The sequence below is a fragment of the Phytophthora infestans genome, genomic scaffold (assembly GCF_000142945.1).
Source record: "Phytophthora infestans T30-4 supercont1.10 genomic scaffold, whole genome shotgun sequence".
In the NCBI taxonomy this organism is placed as follows: domain Eukaryota; phylum Oomycota; class Peronosporomycetes; order Peronosporales; family Peronosporaceae; genus Phytophthora; species Phytophthora infestans.
In genome coordinates, this window is record NW_003303749.1 from 1,783,676 (window position 1) to 1,806,944 (window position 23,269).

A 23,269-nucleotide genomic window follows, 5' to 3' on the forward strand; every position below is an offset into this window, starting at 1 on the left:
TCAATTGTGAGCATCAGTGACAAGGAACTCCACCTTCCTGTGCAAGCAGTCTTGAGGATCGGCAATGATACGACCTGTGGACGAAATGGCGTTGGTGGAATGGTTCAGATCACGACGGATATCAGGTTGCTGCAATCTTGAAACACACAACACATTTTGAGAGCCCAAACGCCACCATGCATCATGTTTCATCTATTAGTCCACCCTGCTTCATGTCGACGCTCTAGTCTCTCGTACCTGCCTGCCGTTTCTCGATAGTGTATGCAAGGAAGCATAGTCTGCTCCGTCCGCTTACAACACTCCACAGCTGACGATCTCAATGTCCGTCAGCGGCTTGTTCTTCACAGCGTAGACGCTCTCAATATTCTTTAACACATTCTTGCCCTCCACGACCTTTCCGAAGGCAACGTTGCGGCCGTTGAGGTGGGGCAGCGGCTTAAGTGAGATAAAGAACTGCGAGGCGTTCTTGTTCAGGCCGGCGTTGGCCATGCCTAGCACGCCTTCTTCTGAGAACTGCAGCGCGTAGTTCTCATCGTCAAAGTAACGCTGATTTTCCTCCAGTGCAGCGTGGCCTCCCGTTCCGTCGCCGCTAAGCACGTCGCCGCCCACGATATACACGCCCTTAGTGACGTTGTGGAACTTGGAGTTCTTGTATGAGCCCGAGCCCAGAGCCTTGGACTTGAAGCCGTCCGTGCACATCTTGATAAAGTTCGTGGCTGTCTGCGGTACAATGTCCTTCGCCACCTCCACCACAATGCGTTCGGCCTTGGCGCCGCCAATACTCACGTCCAGGAAGGCGCGCGGTCGTGGCTGAGCAGGTGTGGGCACCACAACGTCGTAGGCCACAGGTGCCGCCTCGGGAGCGTTCATCTTTTCTAGCGAGCGATGGTACCATCCCCATCCACGAGCGCCTGCGCGCGACATGGTGTCGCCGGCGCCGCGTACCAGCTTCGATCGACCAAACGCAGACATTGTCGCTAGGCGTGCACCTCGAGCTTATTCCTTGTTCCCTTGAACGATTTCCAGCCAGACGCACAATCGTACTTAAATGGAAAGCTACACTCAATTTTTGACCTGACTTTAGTGTCATGATCATTTTGCGACATGTTGTGGAAGACAAGGAGAAGCGATCCAGCGGCGAGAAATGGCGAGAAGCAACCGACTGTTGCTCATAGGGGCGATCGTCACGGCAGCGCTGGTTCTCGTGCAATTTGTGCTGATTAGTGAAGAGTCCACGACGTATTTTGAGGAGAAGACGCTGCAGTTAGAAGCGAAAAAGACGCCTGTGTTCCGGCAGACGACGACGCTGCCAGTGGTGCTAATGCATGGCATGGGTGACGCTGCAGGGAACGGAGGAATGTTGCGGATCCAAAAGGTTGCAAATGGATGAATGGTTCGCTTTATGGAAATGGGTCGTTGACGATCTGATTCAATTGTGCGCTAGACGATCGCAGAGCATCTTGGAGTTTATGTGGCCAATGTGCAACTCGGCAACTCTGTGACCGAAGATGTACACAACAGCTTTTTCATTACGATGGATAACCAAACGGAGATGTTCGCTAAGATAGTGCGAGAGGTGCGGGGTGTCACTTTGTACAGGGACCGCTTTTTCACGGCTGCTCATTTTTTCGTATTTGTCTAATTAACAGGACCCGCACTTGGCGAATGGATTCAACGCTGCTGGATTCTCTCAGGTACGATAAGGCTGACTGAGAGTTGTTGGATTGCTTTTTGCTAATGCAGATACATGTTGTTATAGGGCAACTTGTTGATCCGCGCATACATCGAGCGGTTCAACGATCCTCCAGTCCACAACTTTATATCTTTTCATGGACCGCTGGCAGGTGTGGGTGGACTTCCGCGATGCTCTCCTCTTAACTTTATTTGCAAGGAAATCGATAAGGTTGGCGACGTGTATCGATAATTTGCGAACGCTAGCCTGTTGCCTGACAGTTTTTATTGCTGTAGCTTATTGGTGAAGCAGTCTACACCAAACGCGTTCAAGGTATAACAAAGCGTTCCTTTCGACTTGCTTAACAGCTGACAATTTGTATGACTTGCTGCAGAACGCATCGCACAAGCCAATTACTTCCGCGACCCTCTTCGCATCGATGCCTACTTGAAACACGGTATGGTTTGTACTTCTTGTTGGTGATACTTTGCTTTGCCTTAACAGTTTAACTGATGCAGCGGCGTTCCTACCCGACCTCAACAACGAGAAAACGTCTACGAACCAGACGTACAAGGACAATTTTACAAAACTGCAGAACCTTGTGCTCGTTCGAGCCAACAAAGATACGCAGGTATTTCCGAAAGAATCCGAGTGGTTCGGAATGTATCGCGATGGCGATTCGTACAAGACTATTCTCGGCTTTAACGAGACAAGATGGTATCAAGAAGACTTGTTCGGGTTGCAGACACTGGACAAAGCCGGCAAGGTGCATTTCTTGTCCACGGATGGAGATCATCTACGCTTCTCCATCGAATTTCTTTTGGGGGTGGTGGATAAGTACTTCCGCCCACACATTATGAGCAGCTAATAAAAGCATCTAGCTGAACCGAAATACAACTGAAGCATTAGTGAGTTTTACTTGTATGCAGTACGGGTGAATGTGATAACGCTAGAGAAGAATCCGAATGGATAGTTCAAAGGATGCAAGTCTTTATTGCACCTTGAAGTCAGAATCATTTTCAACAAATTGGCGCTCAGATACAGTCATCATTTCAGCGAATCAGGTATCTGTGGCTGGAACGCGTTCGCCCCATTTTCCAAAGGAAGAGCTGGGCAAAACTCAGACGCGAGACACTTCAAGACAGCGCGGCGCACCCAGCCCACCGACGTATTCAAAGCTCAGCACGAGACGCGCGAGATCAATCTGCGTCGGATCCCGAGTTTTGATCTTCCTTCCAGCGTATAGAAACGACAAACAATCCGATCAAAGTCGAACGTAGCTCTTTGCAAGCCAAGGCCTCCAGTTGTGCACTACCGCTGTAGTTTGTACCTTTATTTCAATATTTACACTGCAGTACGAGTCGAAATGACGTCAAGGGACCTAGTCGGACGCCCACTGGTGCCGTTCTTCGATGGCGACGACAATGTGAACGACGCACTGGAGCTGGCGGAAGGAGACGACGAGCATGAAGAAATGGACGTCGACGCGCGCGTCTGGGACAAAGAGCTTGGATACTTCGTGTACCCTTCTGAACAACAGGGAGCTGCAATTACACACCGAGAATCGAGGACAGACAGCGCCAGCAAATTGCTGCTCACGCCCTCCATGATGCTGTCCAGCAGCGCACCAGAACACTTCAACTCTATGGCTGCGAATGGAGACCCCGTGCGTGGAACCACAGGTATAGAAATTGCACAATTTGCCTTACATTTCAGCATTTTATTAGAACTGAAGCATTTAACTTGGTTTGAATGCATGTTTGCACTACGATCTTCGTCTCAGATGAGGCCTCTGCAAGCAGCAGCTCAGCAAAGAGGGGATCAAAGCAAAAGAGTCGATCCAGTACACCGGGACGGCGACGGAAGGACAAAGAAGAAGGAGAGGAGGCTGCTGCAACAAACGCTGTATCATTCAAGAAGGGCAAAAGCAAGAGTGCCAACGCAAACAACAGTGGCAACACCCAACAGGCGCGTAATGGAAAGCAAAAGGAGCAGCTATCAGCATCGGGCAAATGGGCCTGGTCGGCGTTCCAATCGTCGCCCGACCCGACTGAGTTGCCGATGCCACCGTTCCTCACTAAACCAGTGGGAGGCGTGGGTAGTGGGGATAGCTCTCCTCATGTTGTAAAGGCCCCAGCGCCTCCTCTTCCTCCTACACCGCCGCCTACTGAGCATGTGAATGTGCCCTTCGCACCGCCACTCCCTCCAGGGCCACCTCCTTCTCATCCACAGCAGCCTCCGTTGCCACCGATGCCTACGACACCCCCGGAGGCACAGACGTCAATCGAGTTATCGATGACTCAGGATCTTCGTAGAATGCTCAATATTGGCGGAGGCTAAGCTGTTAAACGGTGACCGGTGCGAGTGGTGCGAAATAGGTGAAAGCGAGTGAAAGTCTTGATCAGTGAGAGCGATCAAGCATTGTGGAGACAAGCGAAACAGCGAATGTAGCTGTCAGAATCAGTGAGAGTGATTTTATGGAAATTACTAAAGATGCGTGATCGTCATTGGGGGCTGGTGGCATAAAACGAATCGTTGCAAGCTATGAAAAGACAAGAGATAAATAGAAAGTCTCGCTTGTAAAAGCAGCAAACCACACGTTGGTTTATCTGTCGTAAAACATCGGAAATTCTAACATAGATGCAAAAAGCACCGTTTCAAACGGGGTCTGATACTTGTATCGAAACAGGCAACAGACCATCGAGCGAGTTTGACCAAACTTTCATCTGTAATCAAAACGTGCCGTCCCGATCTGGACTTTGGGAGACGTCTGTGTGGCACACGATTTGCCTTGCATTGCGGATTCCAGCATCGACACGATGAGCTTACCAGTAGCGACCAAACTTCGTTAGCGATCAAATCGTACCGTCCTGATCTGGACTTTGGGTCTGTGGCACGGATTCCGCTGTGCTGAATTCCACGGTGCTGTACCAGTAGCGACAAGCAAGGTCACGTATTTTGGGCCCCACATTCTTCACACCGGAGCCCAGCTTTTGGCTGAACCTAACTAAGACAAGGGTGTTAAACGCATAAATTTCTCATGCTTCAGTTGGGAGCTGTTTACCCAGCCGGCCATCATTAGTCAAAGCGAGCGTTTCTCTTACACTTTACTTCAGTATGCGTCATTATGGCGAGGGCGAACTGTGGCATTCGTTCCATGTGCGGCGTTTCGGGCATAACCTCTCTCAACTTCCAACCCCCATCCGGCGGCGCGCACGGCAAGACTCTTGCTTTAGCGTCTGGGACGCCGCTGGATCCGACTAAGACGCGCACGAGCAAAAACCCTTTGAAAGAGCACTTCCCCCGTCTGCCCAGCAGCTACACGCAAGTTGAAGTGGTCATCGATCTCGCCACCTCTGGATTCTCAATCGATGGAGATCGCCCCACGAGCGAGCGGCGGCGAAGTTTCCAACGCCAAGCGCAAACTCGAGAGTGCGCACTCGTTCTTCTCGCTCTCTGCGTCGTCGTCGCCTTCAGGGTCTCCGACCGCTGCCTCCAACAGCTACAAACCATTTCGAACCAACGCTGACGCGCTCCCACCAATCGATTCACATCCTAAAGTGCGACGCTGTTCTGCTGCGGGGCCTCTGTCCCTGACGCGTTGTTATTCTGACGGAAAAATGTAAAAACAAATACTGTATTTTCTCATTTCTCTTTTTTCTGATTGCGCCGTGCTAACTTTGCATGATGTTGCTGATTCGACTAGCTCGAAGGCGTTCGGCGAGTTGTTGACTGCAGAAGAAGCTGCAGACAGCCAGAGACTGGAGACGTCCAAGGTTTGTCCCACGTCCTCTGCATTGACGCTGCCGAGCACACCGTCCCTGACCAAGATCATTTCGCCGCGACCTGGCGTTTGTCTGTCGCCCGGTTTGCACCGCAATCCGTTTTTGGATGACGAAACTTGGCCACTAACTGTCCCTAGAGGTAAAGAGCATTTTTTTCATCAATCGAACGACCGGAAAATCCACTGGAAAATCTGGTGTCACATTGTTGCATGCATTTGACTGACGTACACTCTGGTTGTTGCCTTTGTCGTTTATGGCAAAATGTTCAGGTCCGACGTCGACATCACCGGCATTTGTCACCAAGAGCTACAACAACAACACGACACCTCGGAAGACGAGTGACAGCTGTGCTCTGTTTACTCCGCCGACGCCCAACAAGCGAGTGTGCAGCCAGCAAGGCTTTACGCAGAGCAAAGCTGGCGCCACCGCTTCGTCGGGTAACTGGGCGCCTTCTCTTACACAGGCGAGAAAGCGCTCTCTGGGGGCGTCGGATGGCTCTCACTTCGCTAGTGCGTCTCCCTCGGACAAGCGAGCTTCGTTGTCTATTGACATGAACTTGGAAACTCGAAGCAATGTCCTCCCCGGAGCGTTGTCCTCCTGTTCGTCTTCTTCGTCGACTCCGCCAGTCTCGGTGCTGTCCCGAAACAGTGCTAGTGTACCGAAGAGAATGTACCCACCTCAGCGTCGTAGTCGCAACCCAGGCAACTTGTCGTTGGATTTATCACAAGTAGACCAAGCCAATCTCGACCCAAACACCACAACAACTGGTGCTACCAGGCGACGCAATGACCAGGCTGCTGTATGCTCCAAGTTGACGGATTTCCTGTACATTGGTGGTGCGCTCGCTGCTAAAAACAAGTCCATGTTGCTCCAGAACGGCATCACGCATGTCATTAACTGCGCGGCCAGTGTCGCTCCGGCCTCGTTTCCGGACGAGTTTTGCTACTTCAACATCAGACTGCGCGACCATTCGTCGCAAGATATTGCCCGACACTTTTACAGCATGTTTGACTTTATTGAACGTGCTCGTGAAAGCGGTGGGCGCATCTTCTTGCATTGTATCAAAGGCATTTCTCGCTCTCCGACGATGGCCATCGCGTACTTGATGTGGTACAAGAACATGGGCATGTACGAGACGCTGGACTTTGTGCGTCAGTCGCGTCCGATCGTTGATCCCAATGCTGGTTTCATCTTTCAACTGACCGAGTGGGAACAGCAACACCCGCAAGGACGACTCAAGTTCCAGCGCACGATTGTGTTCCGGATGGCATACACCGATAATGTTGACAAGGGCAACAATATGGTGGCTGCGAAGAACCCGTTGTTCGTGGGTCCTTTGCCGAGTATCAGCGATAGTTTCTTCCGTGATCCGACCAAGGACGTTGGGGAGTTGAGCTTGATCGTAGCATGTGCTGACTACATGTTCGTGTGGTGTGGAACCGACGTCGATGAAGATCAAGTGGAAGTGGCCGAACGTGGGGCGCAGATCTTGCAGCGCTACGAAGCCTTCCCAGCTAAGTGTGACACTGTGAGGCAAGGCCAGGAACCGGTGGCGTTTTGGGACCTCGTTGGCGACGATATTTGAGAATGTATTACAGAAGAACGCGTTTTAGCGGAAAGTTACGGTCGTAGGTAGGAACTTACATGTTAATCAGGATATGAGAGTCTTCGCAATTGATACAAACAAAGTTGACGATGTTGCCTTTTAGTCTCCTTTAATGTTACAAGAATTGCATGCAAGTAACATTTTGCAATGCACCGTTTTGAGCTCCATTCCTTTCCTGACAGCTACGTACAGTGAGCGTCTCAGAGGAGATTACGACTTGCCTTGCGTTCCGGTGCGTGTTGGATACGTAACTTTGTGCTATTCCAGGTCCATGATTGGTGGCCGGTATCTTGCACGAAGCGGTGGTGGCGATTGGCTGCCTTCAGAGTCTGAAGGCCAGCAGATTAGGCAAGAGACCAGTTGCAACTCCCAGCACATCGTCTATTTCCCTCGTTCCGAGCCACACACTAAGGCAACAGGACAAGCATGGCGACTGCCGGCAGCTCGAACGCGACGCTGCTGCTTGTGACGGGGCTCGTTAGCGTCGGAATGGCCGCCATCGGCTTCTACTACCTCCAGATGAGCAGCAAGAAGCCGTCCGCCAATGATAGCGAGACTGGCAACAGCGTTGCCACCACTTCCAGCTCGACGATTAATACAAACAAGGAGACTGTGGCTGTTACATCCGTCGTAACACTAAAGCCAACTCCTCCTAGTCCGAAAGAGAGCTCTAAGACGATAGAGAAGATTGTCAAGTCGCCGATTAAGGAAGTGGAGCCTCCCGTCGCTGCGCAATCCCCGATAAATACTGCTTCGAGTCCGAAGTTGGAGGTTGCAGCTAGTCCTACGAAGGAGATTGCTGTCAGTCCTAAGGAAGAGACTCCGAAGAGCAGTCCGAAAACGGAGGTGGAACCTCCGGCTCTAGAGCTCCCCAAACCAGTCCACGCCAGTCCGAAACAAACCCCGCAGAGCCCTAAAAAGAATACTGACGATGATAAGAAGGAGACGGATCCAAAGAAGGCTCCTGTCAGCCCGGTTAAGACCCCCAAGAGCCCTAAAAAGGCCCCTAACAGCCCCGTGAAGGCCCCCGAGAGTCCTGTAAAGGCCCCGGAGAGCCCTAAGAAGGCTGTTGAAAGCCCCAAGAAGGAAGCGTCTGAGCCTGCACCTGCAGTGGATGATGCTGTTAAGAGGATGCTGTGCGAGGACTTGATCATTAGCCAGGCTATCACTGAGACTGCGGATGCCTTCACGGAAGAGTTACTTGAGGAATCGTTTGAAAATGTTGCATTGGAGCAGGAGGAATACGTCCAAGTGGAGATGACGCGGTCGATGACTCTTTCTCCCAGCACACCTGAGCTTATCAACATCGAAGACGCAGTAGCGAAGACTGAGGAGCACGAGGTTGCTCACACTTGTGAAGCCACACAAGATGAAGAGAGCATCGTCCAGGAGGAACAGGAACAGGACGAGACGTCGTATGAGCCGACTGAGCCTGCGGCTGCGGCTCTGGCTTCACCGAAGAGCTCTGTCCAGTCTTCGTCGTGGGAGGCAATCGCCAGTCCGGAGGTCAAGGCCCAAGAGCCCGTAACGTCGCTGTCACTAGACGCGCCGACAGAAGACACCGAGGCTCTGTCCATTAACGTACCGGTTGAAAACACCGAGGCCTGTTACCAGGACAAGGACGCTTCGTCACCCGTAAGCAGTGGCGGGTCATCCCCTGGCAGCAACCGCAATCGCAACCGATCAAAGAAGTCGAAAAGCAAACGGAAGAAAGCCAAGAAACACCCAAAGTTCAAGGCGTGATAGTCTCTTGTAGAAGACGCGACCAGATCTCGGTTTTAGGTGCGTGTAATTAGTTATCGAATATAGCAACAGTGCCACTTTATTGATGAAGTGTCTTGAGTCTCGTAGCTTACACATAGAGTTCCGTGGCCAGCTTGAGGCCCAGGAACTCGCGTACGTGGTCGTCGTCAGCAATACCTGGGATCTGCAGCAAGTGATGCAAGAAAACCTGCAGCAACTCCTTGCGTCTGGCCAGAAAGTCCGGGTTCAGGTCCCTACAGCAATACGTCTTTGGCGGCAGTTCAGGCAGTCGCTCGCCAGCTTTGAAGCGCACACTGACGAGTAAACGTCGTCAGCTGGGCATCTCACTCGAGTTTCAGTGCGTTCGCTGGTTCGTACCTCGACTGCAGCCCGTCGAACTCGCTGAAGCGACGTAGTACCTTCCAATTGCGTCGCCCGCTCTGGATCTGAAGTTCGTACAGTGCGTACTCGCCCTCCTTCACTAAGTACTTGATTATGGCCACAGTGAAGTAGTCCGAGCCTACGTAGAACGCGTCAATGTCCGTCGTGGTCGTAGAACGCTCTACCTGCAGCACGCACCGTAGCGTAAGGACCACGCGTTCTCAGGCAGATACACGAGCGACATGATGGAACTTAGACTTTCGTATCCAAATCTGATTCCGCTAATCTGTCAACGCCTTCTTATTTGTTGAAATTCAACCAATAATGACCCAAGGATCGATTTCCACCTATCAGTAGACGTTCTGCGACAACGCGTTGTAACGTCGAAGAGAAGTAGAAGAGCAGCAGGTAGAAGAAGGAGCCAACTTCTTTCTTTGTGTCTGCAGCGCCATGCAGGTCTACGTGCGCGTGCATGACGCCGACTACGAGTGGGCACGTGGACGTGTACTGCGCCGCCTCGAGAGCGACGCCTCTAAGCTGCTCGTGCAGCTCCAAGACAATGACGCAACAATTGAAGCGGACGAAGCTCACGATGTCCGTATGGCGAATGAACTAGCAGCCGGACAGACACTCGCGGACGTAGAGAACCTGGACGCACTCACGCATTTACATGAACCGGCGTTTGTCGACTATTTAGCGCAGCGTTACGGCGTCGACCAGGTGTATTGTCGCTCTGGCGCTGTGCTCATCGCTGTGAACCCGTTCAAGCACATCACAGGGCTCTACGATCTACACAAATACCACGAGGAAATGCCCAACTGGACTGCACTACCGCCGCATGTATTCTCCATAGCTGAAGGAGCCTATCGGTCACTACGACGACGTCTACATGAGCCTGGAGCGAGTAAAACGAACCAGACGATTCTTGTGAGTGGAGAGAGCGGAGCAGGCAAGACGGAAACCACTAAATTCATCATGAACTACCTAGCAGAGAGCGCTCAGCACACAACAGCCACGTCAAGCAGCAAGAAGAGACGCGCGATCAGCGGCAGCGAACTTCTGAGTGCCAATCCGATCCTAGAGAGCTTCGGCAACGCCAGAACTCTGAGAAATAATAACAGTAGTCGTTTCGGCAAGTTTGTGCGTATGTTCTTTGAAGGCCACGAGCTGGAGACGTCGTTAAAGATGATCGGGACGTCTGTGGAGACGTACCTACTGGAAAAAGTGCGCGTGGTGCATCAGAACGACGGAGAGCGGAATTTCCACGTGTTTTACGAACTCTTAGCAGGTGCAAACGACGAGATGAAGAGGGAATTGCAGCTCGCGGGTCTGTCAGCGCAGGATTTCCAGTTCATAAACGGTGGTCGCTGTTTCCAGAGGAATGACGGCGTACGGGACGATACGCAGTTCCAGTTGGTGCTACAGTCCATGGACGTTCTGGGCTTTACGGACGTGGAACAAGGAGCGATCTGGAAGATTCTGAGTGCGTTGCTACATCTCGGAAACGTGCTCTTCGCTGCCTCGCGTGAGGACGAAGGCGAGGAAGACAACGGAGCGGCGTCGGCGCCGTGTCGCTTGGCGTCTGCGTCGCCGTCTTCGCTTACAGTTCAAGAGCATTTAGATATTGTCTCCAAGTTATTTGCAGTGGACCAGAAGGAGCTGGTGTCAGCGTTGACTACGCGGAAGATCAGCGTCGGGGGCGAGACTTTCCATTCGAATCTGAGTCTCGCGCAGTGCGGAGACGCGCGAGACGCCATGGCGCGCTCGTTGTATGCGTTTGTGTTCCAGTTTCTGGTCTCGAAAGTTAACTCCGCGTCACCACGAGCTCAACAGGCGCTGAATCCTGCGAATAAAGCAGCGAACAAGGACACAACGCCGTGTATCGCAGTGCTGGACATCTTCGGCTTTGAGGAGTTTGAAGTGAATCAGTTCGAGCAGTTCTGCATCAATTACGCCAACGAGAAGCTGCAGTATCAGTTTATACAGGATATCTTACTCACCGAGCAGCAGGCGCATATCGAGGAAGGCATCACGTGGAACGCAGTGGAGTACGACGATAATGCCGTGTGTTTGGAGATGCTGGAGCAACGTCCGAGTGGCATTTTCCCGCTATTGGACGAAGAGTGCGTCGTCCCCAAGGGAAGCGACGCTGGGTTTGCGAGGAAATTGTATCAACGACTGCAGGAGCACAGCAACTTCAGTGCTTCTCGCACTGACCAAGCGGACGTTGCGTTCCACATTCACCATTACGCGGGGAGAGTACGGTATCAAGTGGAAGGATTCTGCGAGAAGAACAAGGACCAGCCCAACGCAGAGCTGTTTGGGGTGCTGGGGAAGACTAGCGACGCGCATCTGCGAGAGTTGTTCGAGTTCTTTAAAGCCAGCGAGTCGGCGGAACTGAGTCTTGGGCAGCCGAAGCTGAGACGACGCTCGTCGGTGCTCAGTGCGGTGGGTATTGGCTCTCAGTTCAAGCAGCAACTGGCAAGTCTGTTGGATGTGGTGCAGCAGACACAGACGCACTATATCCGATGCATCAAGCCCAACGACGAGAGTGCAAGTGGCCAGTTTGATAAGGCTAAAGTGTCGAGTCAATTGCGGTACGGAGGCGTATTGAAAGCGGTGGAGATTATGCGTCAATCGTTCCCTGTTCGCATGCGTCACGTCGATTTCGTCAAGCAGTATCGTCTTCTGGCGACTACGAAGACGGATTGGAGTGCTGGGGAGCTGATCGAAACGCTGAGAGTCGACCAAGCTGAGCTGGGTAACGCGCGCGTGTTTCTGCGCCAGCAAGCGTTTGACCGACTGGAGAAACGGCGGGAACGAGTCATAGTGGACTCGGCAGTAACGTTACAGAGCTCGTGGCGTGGCAGACGGCAGCGATGTGTGTATATTAGACAAATACAGGTGCTGTGGAGTGTCCAAGTGCGATGGAAAGCCATTTTGGAGAAGAAACGACGACGCGCTAGACGGGAGAAAGCAGCGAGAGTGATTCAGCGCGCAATGAGCTGCTGGACGCTGGCGATGAAGCTGCGACGACAGCAAAGCGCTGTACAGATTCAAGTGGCCTTCCGGAGATGGCACCAAGCGCGTGCTGCAAGAGCAGCTGAAGCTTCTGTAAAACCCTCGAGTCAAGAGGACAAGTCGGAGGACCCAGTGGGTTACAATGGTCGAGAAAGCGAACTTACGATTGAAACAGTGGAAGAAGACGACGTGCTTTCCACCGCAACTGCCTCAGTCGGAACAAGTGCGTACTCGGAGGACGTCGAGTATTCGCCGTTAGATGCCGTGAGAAGAGCTACTCTTCGAGGACGCATGAGGGAGCTTGGTGATGCATCAGACAGTGAGAATGCGATGCTGAAGAAGGCACTCAAGGAGGTGGAGCGGCTGCGTCGTAGAGCTGAAGCTGCTGAAGCTGCGCTGTCACATTTTGCTAGGCGAGAGGTCGATATCTCGAGTGACGCGTTGTCAATTGTTACGACCAGAGCTGCAGGTGGACCGCTGCATTATGGAGGCGCGAGAGGTGACTTCTCGTTGTGGAGACAGCTGAATACGTCGAGTCTGAGGATTGATCGATACGGCAACACGGTGCTGCATCAGGCTGTGGAGAGTGGCAATGTGGAGCTCGCGTGTGCGCTTCTTGTGAGTGAGGCGAGTGGCGCACTCGATATGCTGCAACACGCAGAGACACAGCGCGGATTCTCTCCACTGCATCTTGCTGTTCGCGGAGGCAACTTTGAGATGGTGAGTCTGTTCTTCCGGCCGGAAGTATTGCCACATCTCGACTTGAATTTCAGCGATCGTGAGGGGAACACAGCGCTGCATCTGGCTACTCAACTCCAGGTGCAGATTGCGTCGCGTGTACTGGAGCTGCTGCTTTGCTTCGGTGCTGACGCCAACGCAGTGAACTTTGTGAAACAGACCCCTCTGCACTTGTGCTCCATGATCAAACGCAGTGGATCTGCGACGTGTGAGATCATGGAAACGTTGCTACGACACAAGGCAGACCCACAGAAAGTGGACTTCCTTAAGCGCTCGCCACTGCATTATTGCATGGAGAAAGGCATGTACGGTACTTGTGCACTACAGTCGAGAGTCGTGTTGCTTACTTGGTTTGTGCGTTGTCGATAGAAATGGAGGACGAGGCTGTGCTGTTGATGAAGCATGGAGCAGACATGAACCAGCCCGATGGAGAGGGGGTACGCGTGGTTACGAACCCCAAAGCCACTGGTGTAAGTGGATTGATGTGTATAAGTTGTTTGTATCGAGTGGACGTTAACTGTTGCTGTTGCCTTTGCAGCTCCTGCGGTATCTACGCGTGACGCCGTCGTGGATTCCCGACACCGACGTTACCGAGTGCATGGTCTGTCTGGAGCCGTTCCCGTTCTTTTTCTCGCGCAAGTGCCACTGCGATCGCTGTGGTCGCGTCTGTTGTTCGGACTGCGCGCCGTCGAGTTCGTCCTGGAACGGCCGCTTCTGCTTCGACTGCAAGCACTACGCACACTACTCGTGATGCTGACATCACCGCGCTAATTATTTTTTTCGTATTAACTACAGTTTGACAGCACAGAACGTATAATTTTTGTAGACATAAAAAACCACAAGCGCATTAGATTCATGGCTATTGCAGTTTTTACAGCATCAATACCTCTCTATACAGAGACGCTGTTGGAATCACTTGCGTGTGAGCAAGCGAGCGGCGACGAAAGATGCCGACACCACGAGGGTGGTGAGTGCTACGAGCGTCACCTTATCGTCGCTCACTTCGTTCCACTTGGCCGCCATCGTACTCGTGATAGTTGAGATCATGCCATTTTCCTCAGCCGCAGCGTGTTTCTTCTTCCGTGAGGCGGCCATTTTCTTCTTCTTCTTTGTGCCGCACTTGCCTCCACAGCCCTTTCCTTCACCACCAGACGAGCAGCACGAGCCACTGCCACCACAACACCCTCCTTCACCATGATGATCGTCATCATGGTCGTGCGATGCAGCTGCCTTTGCCTTTGACAAAGCCTTGGCTCGGTCAGCAGCTGACAGCTCCCCTTCAGTGCAGATCTGCTCGCGAATGGCAGCAGCGGCCACAGTACAAGGCTGCGAGCGCGAGATGACCTCACCTGTAGCGTGGAATCTCGCCGCTGTGAGCACGCGCACCTCCGCCGTGCACCCGATGAGGGAGTCATCACGAGGGAGAAGCACCTTGGTATAGTTCTTGGTGTGTGCCACCGTGTACTTCTTGTCATCCGAGACTTCCGTGTTCACCCAGACTTTCAGTGTCGTATCCACAAGACGCGTGTACGGCTCGAATGTCTCGAATAGCTTTGTGAGTTTGCGGCTGCGGTTCTTGACTATTTGAGTGGAGACACGCTTCATCTTGGCTGCAGGAGTTCCCGGACGAGGGTAGAACTGGGAAATATTCATAATGTGGAAACGATACTTATCCACCAGCTCCATCGTCTCGTCAAAATGTTCCTCGGTTTCGGTTGGGAAGCCACAGATGATGTCAGTGGCAAGTGTAAGATCCGGCACTTTAGCGAGCAACTCATCAGCCACACGACGGAATTCGCCAGCCGTGTACTCGCGGTTCATTGCCAGCAACACGTCGTCACTGCCAGACTGGACAGGTACGTGTAGAAACGAGTACACTCGTTCGTGGTTGAGCACTTCAGCGATAGCGTCCAAGTGATCCAGGATGTACGGAGGGTTCGTCATACCTACACGGAGCATGATGCCATCGGGCACAACTTCCAGCAATTTACGCATCAAGGTGGGCAGATCGGTGCCAATGTCAATGCCGTATGCGCCAGTGTCTTCACTGGACAGCCAGATCTCCGTCACGCCTTCATTGATCACCGTCTGTGCTCTCGAAACGATGGCTTCCGGCGTGTAACTTCCCAGTTTGCCGCGTGCATGACGCGTCTTGCAGTACGTGCACGCTCCGAGACAGCCTGTGCTCAGCGGGATGATCTCCACCATGGGATTCTTACGGATCTTGGGCAGATCGAGCTCCGGCAGACGGTTTTTGGCCAGTAGACGCACGGTATGGCCCTTAAGTGTCTCCTCCACGACCTCCACGACTCGGTCCACTTGTTGAATGCCTACGATACTGACTTCCTCAAGGCCCTTAAGGTGGCGATCAGCCTGCGGCACACAGCCGGCCACAACTACGGCCTTGTTCTGCTTGCGGCCCTTGACGGCCAGGTGCATGAAGGCAGCCTGGGATGGGTCTTTGACAGTGCAGCTGTTGAGCAGCCAGAGCTGCGCCGCGTCTGGGTCCTGTGTGAAGCGGTAGCCGTAGCTGGCCAGCACGCCTTGCATGTACTCCGAGTCACTCACGTTGTGCGAGCAGCCGTACGTTTTTATCCAGATGAGTTGCGTGCCAGGCACACTGGGTTCTTTGGAGTCAATGTCGGAGCTGCTGCTGGCTGTGCTGCTGGATGTCGACTGGACGGTATCCTGGAAGTGCGCCTTCGGTGCCACCATGGGCGTGCGCACGGAGCCCACGGCCGCACGGTCCAGCTCCTCCTCGCCGATCATGTCCTCGATGTCGTCCATGGTTAAGCAAATCGAATTGTCAGTGGCCAGAGTTCAATGGGTAGTTGAACAGTGTACATGTACTTGGTATTCGAAACAGCTGGGAATACATTCTGGAGATATTAATACTAAGTGCTCTTAATACTACGTACTAATAGTAGTATTCTACTACGTTATACTCGCTGATATTATTTTTTTGGTCATGACCATTTCTTAGTAGGGCTATGGTATTTGGCGATTTGCACATGTAAAAGGCCCCATACCAGCTCAACTTACTGTTAGCTAGATTTTTTTAATTTTACCACAACAATTTTCTTCACCAAAACCTGACCTGTAGACAATTTTATTGCTCTTACCTCACAAGATGCAAGCAGATCCAGCAAGAAAAGTCACAGCGCCCTAATTTCCACTTCTTCAGTTGAACTTGCAAATGACCGTTGGCACCTTGAACACGTTTCCATCGTCATCGGAGCACGACGTCTGCAACTCAATGTACTTGCGACTGCAGTCTACGAGTCCTTCATAGCGTGATTCCACGAAGGCACGCAGAGGCTTAGTCATCTGATCAGCATATAGCTCCTTCAGCGCCTTGCCAAAGGCATTGCGGTCGTACAGCATCAATCCGCTGACAGTACGGTAGCGCAGATCCTTCTCCGCAGCGCTAGTGTTGCCCATTTCCGCAACACGGTGGAACACCAAGTCGCAGTTTAGCTCCGTCTTTTCCTTAAACTGAGTCAAGAAATCCTCAAGCGTCGAATCAGATGACAATTCGATGAGAGTGGAGTCCCACTTGGTGAATCCAGGAGGCTTGCACTTGACCTCCGACATCTCCACCACGTCGTATTCGTCCTTAGCACGAGCAGGGGCCGCTGGCTCCTGCATCAGATACATGTTCAAACCCAGAGAATTGGACGAGTCCTTAAAAGCTTCCAGCTCCTTCTGCTGCATCAACTTGAGCATCTCCAGCATAGCCAATCCAGTCACAGAAGCCGTCGTGGTCGCAATAGCCGGAATGATCTTGCCTGCAATCATCTTACACTTGTGGCGCGACGCGTCGCGGATGCGGTAGTTGAAGGCTCGCAGGTTCGACGCCGCGTAGATAAAGTCGATGTGGAAGTTCATGTCCTGATCCTTCTCAAAGTCCGCCGGCTCGAGCGACAGACCTGAGAGATCAAAGGTTTCGAGCTCATGCAGCAGCTCCACAAGCTCATTCTTGTCCGAGTCGTTCGAGTTCTTGATCTTCTCCTGCTCCAAACGCTTAATCTCATCCGAGTCGGCGGCAATCTTTTCGTTCGACGGCTTCCAAGTCGGAGGGGCATACTTATTGCCAAGCTCTTCATACGTGGATGGGTCACGCCATTCCGAATCAGCAGGGACCAATTTCTGCTCCGGGGCCGGCTGAACTCCGTAGCAGACAGCCAAGATATTGGCAGTAGCACGTACGAAGTTGAGGTGCAGCGGGTTTTCTGGGTCAAACTTGTCCACTGCTTGCGGGAAACGCTTGGCTCCCGACCAGAATTTTTCTCCCGAGTTCGTCAAATGGTCCTCCGGGAAGTTATGAATCAGCTGCAGGATGCGGTCGCGGAATTGCGACGTCATAAGCTCAAACGCCAGCGTCACACACTTCTCGAACGTGATATCCTTCGCCGTGTGTAAAGTAGCACGCAGACTGCGAAGACGCTCCAGCTCCTGGACAATTGCCGCGGCAACAAGCTTCGGGTTCGGGTTTTCAAGCGTAGCCTTCTTCACCTGGTCTAGATATGCTGCGCGATCTTCCATGAACTTCTTGGCCTCTGCAGCAGGCACCACAAAACGATCTTCAAACTGTGCACGCGACCACTCGATGCAGTGCTCAATTAGAGAGGGGAAGTTGCGTAGCGTGCACATCGGGATACCGTCACCTTCAGCATCCTTCGGACCATCCGCGTAGCTTTGCGTCTTGTACGGGATCACCACCTGCACATTACACTTCGTACCAAGCGTGCCACTCTCCAACAGAGGCAACTTGTGGAAAACACACTTGCTGTCCACGTACAGACGCGCCTTCACGTTATCCAACGCGTTCGTGACCACATCCAGATCAGTCCAGAATTCGCCATTGAATACGTTCTCCGTGTGAGGAGCGACCAGTTGCTCTAGTGTCTTCACCTTCAGGTCAGCGTTCATTTGATGCACCGCAGCAGTAGCAGCCACGGACTTGGGCTGACCCACGTTCTGTTCTCGGAAGAGGAACTGGCGGTTCAGGTTGCTCACTTCAATACGGTCGTTGTCCGTGACCGTCACAAGACCCTTCTCGCCGCATGCAACACCAATCATAGCGAAGTTCTTCAGGTATTCGCAGCCAAGAGCACCACAGCCCACAAGGAACGTGCGAACGTTTCCTAGCTGCTTATGGAACGACAGTCCAAACGCCGTGATCATGTGGTCGTACCTCGAGCCAATCGGCTTCGCGTCTGCTGGACGCTCATCTGGCAACACTTCGAATGCATCCAAGTGTAGCCATTGCTTTAATGGGGTGAACTTGCCCGTGAACTTGACGACTTCTTGGGCAACGACACCACCGTAGAAAGCAGCAAGAGGGTGCAGCTCGACAGCCGAATAGAGAGCAGCCTGACGCACGACCTTCTCATCCAACTCCTCCAGTTCCATCACTTCCTGCTTGTGAGCACCGTCCCGAGTAAAGTCCGAGAGGTGCTGAATACCTTCCTGGGCAATAGCCAAGACTTCATCGGCATCTTGATCGTTGTGCGGCTCTGGGTAGTGGCCATGACGTTCCTCGAACTCCATCAGACTCCACATGACGACGTGAAGTTGCTCTGCGCGGCCAAACTTGGCACCGTCCGTGAACATGAGGCCAAAATCTCCTTCAGGCACAGGCGACACTAGCGATTCCTCAAATGACTTGAACTTCACCGTGAACGGCTTCTTGTGTTGTATGAAAACACCTCCGCCTTCATACGGCGTAAACTCGGACGTGTCGCCGATTTTAAGGCGATACGCATCGAACACTTCCGTCTGATTGCCGTTACGGAACACCTTCTTGTTGGCAAACTTAATGCGACGCGGTCCCATCGTGTTAATGGACTGGTTCGGGTCGCTCTTGAGCTTCATGCCCTGCACATCGCTGATCTCGATCCATCCGTCGTGGTCCGAGTCTGGCATTTCGTGCATCTTGCCGTCCTCATCGGGTCCCAAGATACTCAGCATGCCGTCCTTATCGTTCGTAATGTCCGTGATAATACGAGTAATAGGAGCTTCGCCCGTGGCGTCAAAACCCTTAAACTCGTCGCCAAAGTCCGTAAATGCGTAGCCGAAGGCGCCGCGGATGTCGCACGTGATGAAGCCAATCTGCGGCGACTGCTGGCGACAGAAGTGGTTCCAGCGCACCAGTTCTTTGCGAGTCGTGTGCGAGAAGACCACCACGTTGTGCTTGGCCACCACCTCCTCGGTCAGTGGACCTTTGTGTACGGCAACCGACACCATCTTGTTGAGCTCCGCCAGCTTGTGCGAGACGGCAGAAGCACGCGGCTGACCCACGTCCTGCTCCGTCAGGAAGAAGTTTGTGCCCAGATCCTTGATCTCCGCGATGCCGTCATCGTGCAGTGTGATGGCGCCGGGGCCTGCGAGGATCAAGTTCTTGGCGCACTCAATGCCCACTCCCTGTAGCCCCACGATGAGGACTCTGAGCTTCACCAACTGCGCGAGCAATACACAATCTACAGTAAGTTCTTGTGACCATCACTCTGCAATTCCGCACTCGATGCTCGCCTACCTTGGCCATAGTCTCGAGCCCGAAGGCGCCGATCTGGCGGCTGTACTTGTCCATGAAGCCCGCATCCTTCTCTAGTTGCTGTGTGGCTTCCATGGCGCTGTCGTGCTTGCGTCGCTTGCTGCTCGGGGCGTCGTCGTGGCCCTGGCAGCGTCCGTTGGGGGTCGCCGACCGCTTCAGCTTCGTCACTCTTTTCCTTGCGATTGAAAGGAAAAATAAGATCTTCCCCCTCAATTTGAGACAAAAATGTGAGCCGATAAGCAAATTTTGTGATTTGATCACTTCAACTTGTTGACATATGATGCTTTGCTTGTCATCAGTTCGTCTAGTGCAAAGCCACCTCATGAGTTTTATCCTCGAGCTTGAAAAGCAGTGACTGCAGAAGTTTCTTGCGCACGCTTGTCGGCGGCAATTGTGCTTCTGACTGTACACCATGTAATGCACGCATGGAGCAGCTCAGCACACCTTGAGAAGGCAGCTTGTCGTCGCTAATCCAGGTTTTCCACACATCTGACTCGACAGTGTCGACATTCAGCTGCATATTCGTCAGCTCGGCTTCACCACTGACTGCAAGTTTGACGAGAATCAAAACCAATTGCCGCTGATCAAACGCGTTTAGCTGGAGATTCCTGTATGTTTCGCTTTGTTGCAGCGGATGGAAACAATTCAGCACACCCAGTCGATCCAACACCTGCGTCTTAGTGGTAAGATCAAGTAACGAAAGCGTTTCACAGAGGTTCCACTCGTCAATTATTCGACTGAACAACACTATGAACACTTCACCTCGGAATAAACATCCAGTGGTAGGATCTCGTTCGAATGTGCCAAAGTGCTCCATGATACGCTGTGCCTGACTACAGGTATAATAGTATAGTGTCGAAATGGATCGTAGTCCAACAAGCTTCATTTCTGCCGTCACTTGCAACTGCTTGAACTCCTTCAGAAACTGTTCAAAAGTGCCATCATTCAGCGCTGTACAAATTGCATAAGGACGTCGCGTCAGGACGAAATCAATCTCGAGGATTCCTAATCGAGGAAACTGCCAATTGTTCCCCATTCCGATTGGTAAGCGATTCAATCTCATATTCCGGAACCCGCCTTGAAGCGATTGCGCAGCTAAACCGTGCTGCGAAGTGTCCATTAGTTTCAAATGCTGTCTCATCTTCCTCTCTGTCTTGTTCGCCTCCAGAAGCCGCATTAAAATGCGACGATCGATAGAGTTTGCCATGTTCAGTTGATACCGCCCAGTCGGATTGTTCACGTTGAATGAAATCCATTTTCCTACTTTTTGCTCGATGTGGCTCTGCTCGATATCGGAGAGATTTTCGAGGCCAATAGTCATGCAGATATCACCGCACACATCAATTTTCCCATCTCCGTCTTTGTCCTCGAAAAATTGATCCGGTGGTTGCATTGAAGCACAATCGTAAATCTCCTCTGTAGTTGCAGAAGAGATTTCTGTTTGTGTTGAAGGAGTCTGGAGGATCTGCGGTATGAGCGTAGCAGCAGCATTTGCCTTTTCAACTTGAGAAGTACGAGATTCGAAAAGTGACAACAAAGTGTTAGCTTCAGCTACCGTAAGGGAATACTCTTCTGCCAGGATCCGGATACAAAATAACTTTGCAGCCTCATCACCATCTTGCGAGTGACCAAAGGATCGATCGATCAGGGTGACGATTCGATCGAAGCCACTAGGAGAAATCAGCTCTTCATGACGATCATAGTTAGGCTGGATCTTTATATGTATGGACCCTTGTGACGGAATCGAGGTCATCAGTGCCTTCTCGTCTTTCCTATTGAACGTGAACGCAGTTCCATTGTGGAGAGCGTCCACGATATCAGTTTTGTTTTTCCATACAAGTTGCAGGAGTTCTCTCAGTATTATGCTGTCGGATCGTTCAGCCATGTTCAGATTAAAGGTGCCTCCGCCATAGATAGTTCCCTCCAGACTGCTGTCCGAAATTTCCAGATTGCAATTACCAATGTCGATTTGGCAGCTTGATATGGATCCTGAGGCTACCGAACGCAGAACAGCTTCCCCTCCAATGACACCAATAGGGTTGCCGCGAATGACAAGACTCTCGAGAACTGCGTTTTGCTGCAGGCCATTGACATACACCAACATCGATTTGGCCTGGACGTGATTATTTGAGATATCTAAGAGCCGTAGTGATTTGTTTGTTGCTAAGCATGCGCCGAGGTCAGCGTCAGCTTTTCCGTTGTTCCCAAGTGTGTTGTCAGAAAGATCCAAGTGAGTAAGCGTCAAGTTTTCCATCATACATCGTGCTAAATGTTGCGCTGGTTCGCCGCGTATGTTGTTCCAAGAGAGATTAAGAGATGTGAGTGGTGTCGATATACGCAGGAGCTCTCCAATGGAAACAGCAGCATGAAAGACGTGGTTTCGTCGAAGGTCGAGATGTTCTAGCGTACAGCGATTCAGTAGGCACTGGATTAGCGTCTTCACTGCTTGGTCACCAAGCAGATTATTGCCAAGATCCAGCGACTTCAGATTAGTTTGCGGATTCTCAAGCATCCGATAAATGGTGTGAGTTCCCTTGGAGCCGAGTCGGTTTCCTGAAAAACTGAGGTGTTTCAATTGCTTCATCGCTATACCGCTCATGATAGCGGATGATCCATTGCCAGAAACACCCACATTTTTCATTGACAAGGTCTGTACAGGCACTGGAAGTAGTCGAAGCGCGTCTCCCAGCGCCTCGGCGCGCTTGTCGCCAAAGTAGTAATTGTCATAGCAGAGCGATTGACTGACTCGTTCATAACGCGATGGTCGCTTTAGATCTAGTACAGGAAGTACTAGCAGAGAAGCGTTCTGGCAGTTGGTGATATAGCGACCTCGAGTGGAGTCAGGCCGTTTACTCGACGTTGTGTTCTTGTACAGTCTCCAAAAGTCTTCAGCTTCGCCTTGAACATCTTCAGCACCGTTTGTGCTACTTATTTGGTTACTGTCAGTAGTATCCTCATCCAACACTTCTCGTTTGAACTTCGCTTTCACTTCCATCAACTTTGCTGCTGCAGCCGCTGCTGTTCTCATTTCTTCGGTCTCCTCCTTCTCAATTACATCGGTGTTATCTCCTAAGATACTTGCATCAGCATCATCATGTGCGTGCTGATCTTCTCCATCGTTTTCGCTCTTCTTCGAGCTGTTCTGACCGGTCAGAACATTAATCATCTGCCGTGTCTTGCTTAGCACCTTATTAGTCCGATGGGCAACTTTAAAGGCCTTCCATCCATCCTGAGCAGTCGCAGCAGCGGCGACAGCCGCCAAATTCTTAGAAGATGACGGTTGTAGCTGCGGCGGAGGGAGCGACGTCGGCGGTGACTGCAAGTTCCTATTTTTCCTCTGTGAGCTCATTGGCTGTAGATGCGAGTGTTGGCCAGCAGTTGCCAGTTTTTGGCGCTGTGAGACCAACATTTTCCGGTTGATGCCCCCCAAGGCCATCGGGGTAGTGCCATTCAGAGCTGGCGTCGAGGGCACCGCCATGGGTGGTACGCACTCGCGCAGCATACTCTCGATAAGCTCATCCTTGGCGCCATCGTCCGTCCAGTTCCAGAGATCCGAGCGAGGGAAGGTCGCCACCTCCGAACGTCTCGTACGTGCAGCCAGAGGTGACGGCTTCACTGCTGTTCCAAGCGGAGGTCTTGCCGGCTGCTGCTTCGTCCCCATAGTACAGTGTCAAATGCATCTCCTAACAATAGCTGAAGTGACCAACACTCCTGAAAGTTTTTGTAAAATGGTGTAGAAATTGTGTACTGATGGTCCCATCCCTAGG

General features: G+C 52.1%; 10 protein-coding genes across 10 annotated transcripts; 5 read left to right on the top strand and 5 right to left on the bottom strand.

Annotated features, from left to right (window-relative positions):
* Window positions 1-161: 161 nt before the first annotated feature.
* Window positions 162-1,028, bottom strand: PITG_07028 (peptidyl-prolyl cis-trans isomerase, putative; the record flags this gene model as incomplete). The annotated part of the gene is made up of 1 exon (XM_002904948.1): window positions 162-1,028. The coding sequence occupies one exon, from the start codon at window positions 970-972 to the stop codon at window positions 292-294; it is 681 nt and encodes a 226-aa protein (XP_002904994.1).
* Window positions 1,029-1,125: 97 nt separating this feature from the next.
* On the top strand, window positions 1,126-2,540 carry PITG_07029 (palmitoyl-protein thioesterase 1, putative; the record flags this gene model as incomplete). The annotated part of the gene is made up of 7 exons (XM_002904949.1): window positions 1,126-1,375; window positions 1,445-1,576; window positions 1,650-1,694; window positions 1,760-1,903; window positions 1,969-2,005; window positions 2,067-2,129; window positions 2,191-2,540. 7 exons carry the CDS (start codon window positions 1,331-1,333, stop codon window positions 2,538-2,540), a joined length of 816 nt encoding a protein of 271 aa, XP_002904995.1.
* Window positions 2,541-2,777: 237 nt separating this feature from the next.
* On the top strand, window positions 2,778-4,111 carry PITG_07030 (uncharacterized protein; the record flags this gene model as incomplete). The annotated part of the gene is made up of 2 exons (XM_002904950.1): window positions 2,778-3,354; window positions 3,456-4,111. 2 exons carry the CDS (start codon window positions 3,039-3,041, stop codon window positions 4,010-4,012), a joined length of 873 nt encoding a protein of 290 aa, XP_002904996.1.
* Window positions 4,112-4,829: 718 nt separating this feature from the next.
* Window positions 4,830-7,042, top strand: PITG_07031 (uncharacterized protein; the record flags this gene model as incomplete). The annotated part of the gene is made up of 3 exons (XM_002904951.1): window positions 4,830-5,104; window positions 5,379-5,596; window positions 5,727-7,042. 3 exons carry the CDS (start codon window positions 4,830-4,832, stop codon window positions 7,040-7,042), a joined length of 1,809 nt encoding a protein of 602 aa, XP_002904997.1.
* A 447-nt stretch (window positions 7,043-7,489) lies between these two features.
* On the top strand, window positions 7,490-8,806 carry PITG_07032 (uncharacterized protein; the record flags this gene model as incomplete). Its single annotated transcript, XM_002904952.1, has 1 exon — window positions 7,490-8,806. The coding sequence occupies one exon, from the start codon at window positions 7,490-7,492 to the stop codon at window positions 8,804-8,806; it is 1,317 nt and encodes a 438-aa protein (XP_002904998.1).
* Window positions 8,807-8,876: 70 nt separating this feature from the next.
* PITG_07033 (uncharacterized protein) lies at window positions 8,877-9,431 on the bottom strand (the record flags this gene model as incomplete). The annotated part of the gene is made up of 3 exons (XM_002904953.1): window positions 8,877-9,120; window positions 9,185-9,326; window positions 9,386-9,431. The coding sequence occupies 3 exons, from the start codon at window positions 9,429-9,431 to the stop codon at window positions 8,916-8,918; spliced, it is 393 nt and encodes a 130-aa protein (XP_002904999.1).
* Window positions 9,432-9,573: 142 nt separating this feature from the next.
* Window positions 9,574-13,784, top strand: PITG_07034 (myosin-like protein; the record flags this gene model as incomplete). Its single annotated transcript, XM_002904954.1, has 1 exon — window positions 9,574-13,784. One exon carries the CDS (start codon window positions 9,638-9,640, stop codon window positions 13,313-13,315), a length of 3,678 nt encoding a protein of 1,225 aa, XP_002905000.1.
* A 74-nt stretch (window positions 13,785-13,858) lies between these two features.
* Window positions 13,859-15,733, bottom strand: PITG_07035 (CDK5 regulatory subunit-associated protein 1; the record flags this gene model as incomplete). The annotated part of the gene is made up of 1 exon (XM_002904955.1): window positions 13,859-15,733. The coding sequence occupies one exon, from the start codon at window positions 15,731-15,733 to the stop codon at window positions 13,859-13,861; it is 1,875 nt and encodes a 624-aa protein (XP_002905001.1).
* Window positions 15,734-16,126: 393 nt separating this feature from the next.
* On the bottom strand, window positions 16,127-19,577 carry PITG_07036 (ubiquitin activating enzyme, E1 family, putative; the record flags this gene model as incomplete). Its single annotated transcript, XM_002904956.1, has 2 exons — window positions 16,127-19,408; window positions 19,485-19,577. 2 exons carry the CDS (start codon window positions 19,575-19,577, stop codon window positions 16,127-16,129), a joined length of 3,375 nt encoding a protein of 1,124 aa, XP_002905002.1.
* Window positions 19,578-19,746: 169 nt separating this feature from the next.
* On the bottom strand, window positions 19,747-23,163 carry PITG_07037 (uncharacterized protein; the record flags this gene model as incomplete). The annotated part of the gene is made up of 2 exons (XM_002904957.1): window positions 19,747-22,532; window positions 22,650-23,163. 2 exons carry the CDS (start codon window positions 23,161-23,163, stop codon window positions 19,807-19,809), a joined length of 3,240 nt encoding a protein of 1,079 aa, XP_002905003.1.
* Between the last annotated feature and the right edge of the window lie 106 nt (window positions 23,164-23,269).